This window comes from Mastacembelus armatus, chromosome 19, assembly GCF_900324485.2.
Source record: "Mastacembelus armatus chromosome 19, fMasArm1.2, whole genome shotgun sequence".
Lineage (NCBI taxonomy): Eukaryota > Metazoa > Chordata > Actinopteri > Synbranchiformes > Mastacembelidae > Mastacembelus > Mastacembelus armatus.
In genome coordinates, this window is record NC_046651.1 from 12,639,176 (window position 1) to 12,649,592 (window position 10,417).

Here is a 10,417-nt window from a genome sequence, read left to right on the forward strand (position 1 = left end):
TAGGGCAGTGGGAGTCCAATGGTGTTGGTGAACTCTGCTCTGGGTTACTTCTCATTGTGTTACAGTGCAGGTACGGTAAACTTTCATTAGTATTGCAGGCTTGTGTGTGTGTGTGTGTGTGTGTGTATGTTATGTTTTGTTTTCTTGTAAATGAAGGGTGACATTTTATTAAAAGAAAACTCATAAGGCAGTTGGGTCCTACACCCTTGTCTTCCTCTTAGGGAATAATTGCAGAGTGCAGAATGATTATAAATGAAGAGTGCAGAATGATTATAAATGTGCAGCCCTTTATGGAAACCTTTATGTTTGATTTGCTACGTAGTATAAAACATATAACTCCATGTGTGAAACATAGTGCAGCCCTACTTGTTTTCCAACTCTCCCTGCCCTATACCCACTGCTGATTACCTGGACCAGGTGTGTTCAGTCGACCGGAAGTTGGACGATTCCAACTCGCTTCAACCGTCATCTGAGATGGCATCTTCCAGCTTCTGACAGACACACACACACACACACACACACACACACCTGATCCAGATATCAACAACGGGCAAATGGCTCTTTTAGGTGTGTTATTATACTTGTTTTAAATTTCAAATGGTAAAATCTAACTTCTATTACTAACACTATGACCTGATATTGGTTAATGGAAAAAGGTCCCTAGCTTATTATTATTACAGTGAAGACAGAGGTTTTTATTTTTTATTTTGAAATGTGAGAATCTAAATCACACATTTCCGTCCCCCCCAACCCCCACGTGTGTCGCTCGCCTGGTCTGTAGACACATCAACGCCAATGTAAGAGTCTGTGCTCTGCAGAAAAAGCAAATTTACCGTCAGCGATACCAAGAAGCAGGAATTAAACGTAAGTTGGGTCCTTCAACTGTAGCTGGAGTTAAATTACAGAAACACTCGTTATAAACTTTCGTGCGCGGCTCTTTCAGTCGAGGGAGGAGTCGTTCACATCAACCTGTGTCCAAACGGTGGATTGTTGATAAATAGCGAGTTAAACAAAATGAACAACAGTCGGTAGAAGAGGTGCAGACACAAGATACACAGGAACTTCAGGAGGCTAAGTAAGAGAAAAGAATATCTTCATTACTTTAAAATCAATGAAACCTAAAGAATAATTATATTTTGACTGTACATTTGGATGCTAAAGCTCACTTGTCATGTTCGACTGTAAACATAATCCTCCTCTGTATTTTATTTTGATGCACATATAACGTTAATGCATTTGTGTTTCCCACTCTCTGTCTCTCTGTGATAGTAGCAGCGTATTAAACTGACCATGCTGCTGACCTTGTGTTCAAGGATCCCACTGCAGACACACAGATGCCAGTTACTTACCAGACCAGTGACTCAAGGCAAGAGAAGCTGCACTACCCTGTTGTCAGACTGTACATCCCTATGTAAACACTGTCAACTCTATTTAGAGGCATTACCTGGATATACAGAACAATGTATTAATAGCAGAACAGTTTACATCGCTTTTTGTTTTTTCAAGCTAAAATTTTAAACATTTGAACATTTCTGGGTTTTTAAAAATATTTTACTATAACTGAATTTTTTTTTTTTAAAGCATTGTGTGTATCTGGGTTAAAAATAAATAATAATCAACAAAATAATTGATAATGATGTTAACCATTGGTTGCAGACACAAAATCAACAACAGTTGTGATGTTTGGCAAAAATGTAAATATTTACTGTTTTCAGCTTATCAAATGTGAGGATTTGCTGCTGTGTGAGTAGCTGTAAATTGCACATCTTTGTGTTTGGGGTGTTTTTCTGACTAAAGGACAGACATTTTTTGATGCAGAAAGCAGATCGGTTTTCCAGTGAAAGTAAATAATTGATTGACGTTCATGATTATTGTAGCTATGTGACTGTATCAGTATAGTCAGTAAAGTATGTGCAGGCAGATGTGATGAATTCCAGAAGAACAAGAATATATATGCTTGGAGTTGTCTAGTCCCCTCACCCATGGGCCCCTCACTCACGTGCCTCATTGTCCCAGAGATGTGTACTGTCAGCACAGACTCTCTGCTTGTCCTGCTGATATTGCGGTTTGACGGATGCATGTATTTACTGTTGTCTACACGTGGATGAGAGCGAGGGCTATTTGCCCAGTGGCGTAATGTTTGCAGTGTTTTGTTTGGAAACTTGTATTGAAGCATCAATGTGATTTTGAAGTGGTTGAACGTGTCACCTGCACCACCAACACTATTGATTTCTTCTGATTACTAGTTGTCTATTTACAGTTTCTAAATATTTCATAGAAAAATCAACAGTCTGAGACCATTACGATTGGATTTCCTATCTAAGAGCACCATGTAAATTAGACAAAAGCTAAGGTGACTTGGTAAAGTTGAATTTAGAAACATCCCTCAATTAGTGGCATATTTATCAATCACAAAAATAGAATTTGGTCTTCTCTTAGTGTTGAGGGTTTGGCAGCTGATTAAACACGTCCTTTTTCATCAGTAAAGGGGAACTGTCCTGTCCCTCTACACAGCTCTCCAGGGCAGGGTCAATGGCAGCTCTTTTGCCCACCGTGGTGAACTGCGTCAGGCTAAGAGGATCGTAGTCAAGTTGGGCAGCGCTGTGGTCACCCGAGGTGATGAATGCGGCCTGGCTCTGGGGAGGCTGGCCTCCACTGTGGAGCAGGTGAGAACACACAACGAACACAGACACAGGTTTTGCATTCAAGGGTGAAATAACTTTAACTTCCTAACTTTTTTTCCTCCTTAAAGAAAGTAAGGAGGAAATCCAATATTTCTCATCACCTCTTTCCACTTAGGTCATATGTAAACTGAAAATTTCTTTTGCTTTCTTTGGTAGAAGGTATTTTTGACAAATAAAACAAATTGTAACATTGTGATTAGTTTACCTGTAGGCAGTTACTACTTTTTTTGAGGGGGTGAATTAGCCCTTTAAAGCTCCACCTTCAGTGAGTCTGAACATAAAAACAGCTGTTGTTTCCTAATTAGTTTTGTTTTGTTGTCCAGGTGGCTATGCTACAGAATCAAGGCAGGGAGATGATAATTGTCACCAGTGGAGCAGTGGCCTTTGGCAAGCAGAGATTAAGACACGAGATCCTGCTGTCTCAGAGTGTCCGACAGGCGCTGCACTCTGGACACAATCAGCTCAAAGACATGGTAAGAAAAAGTGGAGGAATGAAAGATAATGTTGAAGTTTAAATCAACAGCTGGTTTTGTTCTATCTCTGTGGTGAGCAGTGTTTGCCCCCCCCCCCCCCCCCCCCACTGTATTGATTGCTGTGTAATTTAAGATTCATTTGTCCAAACATACACTACTGTTTGCTACATGTTTGCATGGTAGATATGAATTCCACCATGAGCCAGGCCAACCTTTAGATCTGTTCTATTATAGAAGATCTTACATACAGTATTCCCTCATAAATACAGTGCTGTCCTACCTGTGCAGCCACAGAAGTCTCTTGGTAACCAGATGGTTATTGATTTATGTTGCAGTCTCTGCCATTGCTGGAGGCCCGGGCCTGTGCTGCGGCTGGACAGAGTGGCCTGATGGCCCTGTATGAGGCCATGTTCACCCAATACAGCACTTGCACTGCACAGGTACTTCCATACTTAAAAGGAAAATAATCACTTTAAAATGATCCAGGAGCATATGAATTTTATGAAGAGTAATTTATTTATTTTTTTTGGCGAATAAGCTTTCGCTCTGATTCTCTACTCTCTTCCCTCTTTTGCTGACAGATTCTGGTGACGAATCTGGATTTCCATGATGACCAGAAGAGGCAGAACCTGAACAGCACACTGCAGGAGCTGCTGCGCATGAACATCATGCCCATCATCAACACAAACGACGCTGTGGTGCCACCGCCAGAGCCCAACAGCGACCTGCAGGGGGTAAATGTGTGTACAGACAGCATGGGGTCGACACTGGACCATGACAGTGATTTTGCATGTTGAACTACCATCCATTTACACCTTTCATTGGAGGCAATGAGTCGCTGGAAGATGGGTGGAACAGGTTAATTAAACAAAATTACTCTCATTTGCAATTATTGTGAAATTTGACAGATGATTTACTTGAATATGCAAAACCACTGGTTTTGGTCCTTTAAGGCATGTGCATGCAGGAAGGGGATGGATTGCACTGCATGCACTGGGCATAGGTTCTCTAAGAAGGTACTGGAACTAACTTCTGTAGGTTGAGGCCTCCTTTCCTTCTTATCCTGCTGAAATAACTAACATCTTTTGGTCTTATTCTACAGTTTATAAGGTGTCTGCTCCTATTTATCATTTAGGAAAATTCTCAAATGGGTAAATGGTAGATTTCATCCACTGCTTTTCTGTTTTTAGGAGCTTACGTCAGTCATTTTTTTTTGGCTCTGCAGGTGATCAGCATTAAGGACAATGACAGTCTGGCAGCACGGCTAGCTGTAGAGATCAAGGCTGACCTGCTCATTGTGCTGTCTGACGTGGAAGGTATGTGTGTTACCACAGCAACAGTCTGGGTCAGCTGTTAGTACAACACTACCATCTGTCTTCGCTGTTCACTGACGGGGGTCAAATGAGAGTCACATGAGGGAGACAAACAAAGACTGTGGTGATGGTGTTGACTCAAGTATACCTGTGAATCCATTCTGCATCAAGTGAAGAGTTTCGAGAAACAAACTTTTGTAAAGTAAAAACTGTCATGTTTGAACTTTGTCATGTGCAAGTCTTCTCTAAAAGTAACTAAGAATGTTTCATTTACAACACCATCAATGTTTTTTTATTAATCCAAATCCTCTGTGGTGGATTTAGGTGCTGGTATGTGTTGCTCACACTCTTGTGTGTCATGCTGGACATACATGAACAAATGAGTTGCATTATAATAGTTGATTTCTGTAGGATTGTACAACAGCCCCCCTGGAACTGATGACGCTAAGCTCATTGACAACTTCTACCCTGGAGACCAGCAGTCTATAACTTATGGTACGAAGTCCAGAGTTGGGATTGGAGGCATGGAGGCCAAGGTACGTTGATAAGTGGACATTCATCAGACGGACAAAGTCCATAGCTTCTTGTATTGTGGATTTTACTTCGATTTTTTGTCTTGTTTTTTAGAGGAGAAAACTGTCCCAAATGAGGGATGTTAAAACTGCATCTTAGTCTCTATCAAGGTGTGGCCAGAACAGGGTCTAAATATTTGTGTAAATGTTTCATTTTGTTGGCAGAGACCTCTAATATTTTCACTTGTCAGTTTGTCGTCATGGGTTGTTTACTTAGTGTCGACTGATAATATGGCAATTTTATCAAATTAAAACACACTGAGTAAAAAGTCAAAGTCTGAATACTTTCTGAAACCACTCTACATTTAAAATATACCTGCTTCTTTATGTAATGTGGGTCTGAAGTTACTAGGTTTGGACATTTATACTGAGATTGTAAACCCCTGAAAGTAATAACCTTACTTACTTTACCTTGTGTTTCTCTTTGGGTTTTCTGCAGGTCAAAGCTGCGCTTTGGGCGCTGCAAAGTGGCACTTCTGTGGTCATTGCAAATGGCACCAACCCCAAAGTAACTGGTCATGTCATTACAGACATTGTGGAGGGCAAGAAGGTGGGAACCTTCTTTTCTGAGATCAAACCTGCTGGTAAGTGAACTTGAGCTGTATGTGTTTATGTTACTGTTAAAAGAAATATTTCAAAGTTCATCCTTCTGTTGAAAGTGATGATGTTCAGGGGTCTTCAATTTTATGGTCATTTTGCAGACTGCAGACTGTGGTTTGGTTTTACACTATACTGGGAAATGTTTTCATTATTTTGTCTACCCTGTTCACATTACTGACAGTGACCATGAAGTTATACTAGCACCTCTCTAAAACAGTGTCATCAAATAATGAACATTGTGACTGTTGTGATGGTAGGATTTGTAGCATAGCTGTTCTAATAGACTACATTAGTTTTACTGTAGATACTGTAGGTTCACCTAAAACTTGCAAATGAAATGGTGTTAACTGAAGTTTGTCCTGTCCCTGACCCTCTCCAGGCCACAGTGTAGAGCAGCAGACAGAAATAGCACGTAACTCTGGAAGAACTCTGGCATCTTTGCACCCAGACCAGGTAGGAGTAGGTTTTAAATACAATCTTGTGTTAACACTGACCCCTTGTGGATTGATGTGGTATATGCTAATCCTGCCTTTATTTCACTGTGTTGTCAGAGGAGTGAGATCATCTGCAGTCTAGCAGAGATGTTGACAGAAAAGAAGAAAGAGATTCTGGCTGCCAATAAGATGGACATGGACCTGGCTTTCAATGCAGGTAACAGTGCCACTTTGTCAAGTTTATAGAGAAAGAGTAGAGAAGAATGAGTGTAGAATCAGACACTTAGACAACATTTACAGCTTAAGTTGAGTACATAATATTATATATATATCTTAAAATGACTGCAGTCATATCACAGGTGTTTATCATTAATTTGTAAAACTGCAATTCATTTCTCTCCACCAGAGGGCGACTGTGTTTTTTACTCCATATGGTTGGCCTCAGTTAATAAGAGTTTGATCCCATTTTAACCTAATGTAATAGTGTGACCCTGCTATCCACAGGCCATTTGCCACCAGCTATGCTGAAGCGCCTAAGTCTGTCAGCAGCCAAACTTGACAGTTTGGCCATCGGTCTGCAACAGATAGCTGTGGCAGCCCAGGACAGTGTGGGACGTGTGCTGCGCAGGACCAGAGTGGCTCACAACTTAGTGCTGGAGCAAATCACTGTGCCCATCGGAGTTCTTCTGGTCATCTTTGAGGCCAGGCCTGACTGTCTGCCACAGGTATTTTAGACTGGCACATCTAAAACACTTTTATTTATAATTTCTTTTCTTAAAATGACTGCAGTCATATCACAAATTCTATGTTTTTATCCAGGTGTCAGCATTAGCTATAGCGAGTGGCAATGCCCTTCTGTTGAAGGGAGGCAAAGAAGCAGCCAACACCAACCGTGTCCTCCACCAGCTCACCCAGGAGGCTCTTTCCATGCATGGGGTTAGAGAAGCTGTGCAACTGGTAAAATTAGTTTCTCACACATAAGACAATACAAACTTTATGTAACCTCGTTTTTGGCCTTGATGTAAATGCATCACCTTAATCAGTCAATTGAAATTCTGTTACTAGGTGAGCACTCGTGAGGAGGTGGAGGATCTATGCCGACTGGACAAGATAATTGACTTGATTATCCCTCGAGGTTCATCCCAGCTGGTGAGGGACATTCAGCGGACGGCCAAGGGTATCCCGGTGCTGGGTCACAGTGAAGGAATCTGTCATGTCTATGTCGATGCAGACGCCAGTGTTGACAAAGTCATCAAGATTGGTCAGCAAATACAGATCCCCCTGTGGTCTTATATAGGTTCATGTGTACATCTCTAACATATTACTAAATTAATAGGACACATCAGTTTACCGGGTGCTAGTTAACTGTAATTGTGATACTAGTTGGCCAGTTCTGCCATATATGTTACAACAAGATGACAAACACATCAGTCACTGACAATTTCCTCATTACAGTCAGAGACTCAAAGTGTGACTACCCAGCTGCCTGTAATGCTGTGGAAACTCTGCTGATACATCGGAACATCCTAAGGACGCCGCTGTTTGACCAGCTCATTGACTTGCTGCGCACGGAACAGGTAAAGCACCAGATACATAAACATTAGCACAATAACTCATCAAGAGATGTGTGACATTTCAGCAGAAAATATTTTGGTACATAACTCCTAACACTTTACAAATCATTCAACATAACGTGAAGGATATGCATTTTTCTGTAAGATTTATCTTTTCTCTTTTTTTCCTTTTTAAATCTGACTGGCATCACCAGGTGAAGATTCATGCAGGCCCTCGGTTTGCCTCCTACCTGACATTTAGCCCTTCAGAGGCCAGGTGCCTTCGAACAGAGTACGGTGATCTGGAGTGTTGCATGGAGGTGGTGGACAGCATGCAGGAGGCTGTGGACCATATACACAAGTATGGGAGCTCGCACACAGATGTAATCGTCACAGAAAATGGTAAGTGGCCCAGTGTGTTGCACCACAGTTTTTAAAAATGCCAAATGCATCCAGGAAAAGATGCCCTTTCCCATAATTTTGGTCATATCTTAAACAGCTCCTGAACGTCTAGGTCAATCTTAATTAATTCCATACCTCTAAATCCCCAGTGGTTCTTCTTACTCTCTTGAATATCATTCTCCTTTCGTTCTACTTTCTTCCAAAGTGTGTAATGAGCAGTGGCACTTGAGCGAGTCTATGTGATGAGTGCGACTCCAGTGTACAGGATTTAAAATGTAGAGCAGATTTAAAAGCCTTGTTCTGTTGTTGATCCATCACAATGTATCTTTGTAACTCATATTGGTAGAAACTGTTCTGTGCAGGGTCCAGAGTACTTCTAGGCTTTAAAAACAGTTTCCACATTGCATGTTGTAATTTTTATAATGCATTTCTTAGGTAACTTTTGGGAAGATCAAGAAATTGCAATGGGAACTAAAGGTGTACTGTAAACATCTAAGGGTATCTGTAGTATTTTTATTTTTTCTGACATAGCAGCATTCATCCATATACCTCTGATATACTGCAACAAAAATATGTACAAAGTGCTCTTGACACTATAACAGAGTATTATTCTAACCTGTGGAGGACGTGCTGCTGCCACCTAGTGACCACAGAAGAAACCTCAGTAAATTACAATATGCACAGTTGTCAGTGTCAACATACCTCAAAGTTGATTACTGAGTTATGATTAGATAGATCATAGATAGTAGTGTTGCATGATATTGGAAGAAACTGCAGTGTTTTTCTGTGATTATATGTATCACAACATTAAAAACATACAGAAAGCAGGACCAAAATACCTGTTTTTGACAAATATCACCTTTTCTGTAGCCAAAATAATTTCATACAATTGACTTTGCATATCTTTTGTTTTTGGGGATTTTCTCCTGATTCATACAACTGCAAACTTTGCAAAACTGGTTTCATGTGTCATTGTGTTCTTCAGTGCATCATATTAAAATTTTATGCAATGAAAGAGCAAACATGAAACAATCAGAGAAAGCTCTTCTGTTGGGGAGATGTCGCCCCCTGTGGCCTGAGCTGGTCAGGAGCTGACATTGACTCTGTTGACCAGCGGCACATTTGGCCTGCTGCTGTCATGTGAGTCTGTTTGATTCAGGCTATAAAATGCCTATCTGACATTGCATATCCTGTGATGTGACTATTTAAATGTGCATATCATGATGATGATGCTGAAACAATATAACAGGCAGTTATTTGCAATTGTGAAGGCAGCAATAAGTGCCTGTAATTATGTTCTCAGAACAGCAGATTTAGTTTTTTTTTTAAGCTCTTACTTTTTAGTGCATCAATTTAAGGTCATTTTCTATGACCTAACTACAACAAATGTGGCACATACCTGGTGTTAATGACTGAAACTCTTAGTTCAGAGATACATTTGTGGGCTAGCAGCACCAATAAGGTGTTTTTGCTCTTTCAGAGAACACTGCAGAGCAGTTCCTGCAGCAGTTGGACAGTGCCTGTGTTTTCTGGAATGCAAGCACACGTTTCGCTGATGGCTACCGCTTTGGACTGGGTATGTGGTGGTCCCATCATCATGTCATCTGTCTTTTGTTTCCTTTTTCCCTGCGTCCATCTTTCCGCAGCATCTATCCGCGGCATGCATCTATCCGCATCTATCCGCGGCATGCATCTATCCATCCGCAGCATCTATCCATCCGCAGCATCTATCCATCCGCAGCATCTATCCGCAGCATCTATCCGTAGCATCTATCCGCAGCATCTTTCCGCAGCTTGCTAGCTTTTCTTATCCATATTCATTTGGAATTCTCTCTTGAGACAATTATATGCTTTCTTTCCACACATTTTGTTTCTTCCTCACTGTTTTGTCTTTGGCTTCCTCTGCAGGAGCAGAGGTTGGTATAAGCACAGCACGTATCCATGCCCGGGGCCCTGTGGGCCTGGAGGGTCTGCTCACCACTAAGTGGGTCCTGAGAGGAGACGGCCACACAGTAGCCGACTTCTCTGAAAATGGCACCATGAAGTACCTTCATGAAAACCTGCCTGTCAGGAACCCTTTAGCTGGACAGAGAGATAGTAATTAAGCCACAACACCGGCTCAGCCTTAATGTTGGTGAAAATAGTTTGCATTACCCACCAGCAATTCCTTAGGCGTTATCTATTCCAGATGATGCCTGTCATGGTCTGAGACCTGTGCAGCACACAATATGGAAGGAGTCACTGAACACACCCATGGTCAGTTTTAACAGAACTATCAAAAAGTTTCCATTGTTCCAATTATGCTGCTGTTCACTATGAGTTTACAAATGTTTTAATTTCTACCTCAGCATAATATTATAATGAGTTAGGGAAGTCACACCTGGAA

At 41.2% G+C, this 10,417-nt stretch overlaps 1 protein-coding gene across 1 annotated transcript; it reads left to right on the forward strand.

Moving 5' to 3' along the window:
• Positions 1–1,287: 1,287 nt before the first annotated feature.
• aldh18a1 (aldehyde dehydrogenase 18 family, member A1) lies at positions 1,288–10,136 on the forward strand. The gene is made up of 17 exons (XM_026315862.1): positions 1,288–1,366; positions 2,515–2,666; positions 3,008–3,157; positions 3,493–3,597; positions 3,739–3,897; positions 4,383–4,473; positions 4,882–5,006; positions 5,482–5,626; positions 6,022–6,095; positions 6,194–6,293; positions 6,581–6,801; positions 6,896–7,033; positions 7,142–7,337; positions 7,532–7,653; positions 7,845–8,031; positions 9,512–9,607; positions 9,940–10,136. The coding sequence occupies exons 1-17, from the start codon at positions 1,291–1,293 to the stop codon at positions 10,134–10,136; spliced, it is 2,334 nt and encodes a 777-aa protein (XP_026171647.1). The 5' UTR covers positions 1,288–1,290.
• The last annotated feature ends 281 nt before the right edge of the window (positions 10,137–10,417 follow it).

What these genes read in the sequence shown, in the direction of transcription:
- aldh18a1 (XM_026315862.1), top strand. Translation starts at nt 1,291, where the DNA reads ATGCTGCTGACCTTGTGTTCAAGGATCCCACTGCAGACACACAGATGC. An exon ending in TACCAGACCAGTGACTCAAG is followed by an intron (nt 1,367 to 2,514) that starts GCAAGAGAAGCT and finishes CCCTCTACACAG; the next exon opens with CTCTCCAGGGCAGGGTCAAT. An exon ending in ACAGCACTTGCACTGCACAG is followed by an intron (nt 3,598 to 3,738) that starts GTACTTCCATAC and finishes TTTTGCTGACAG; the next exon opens with ATTCTGGTGACGAATCTGGA.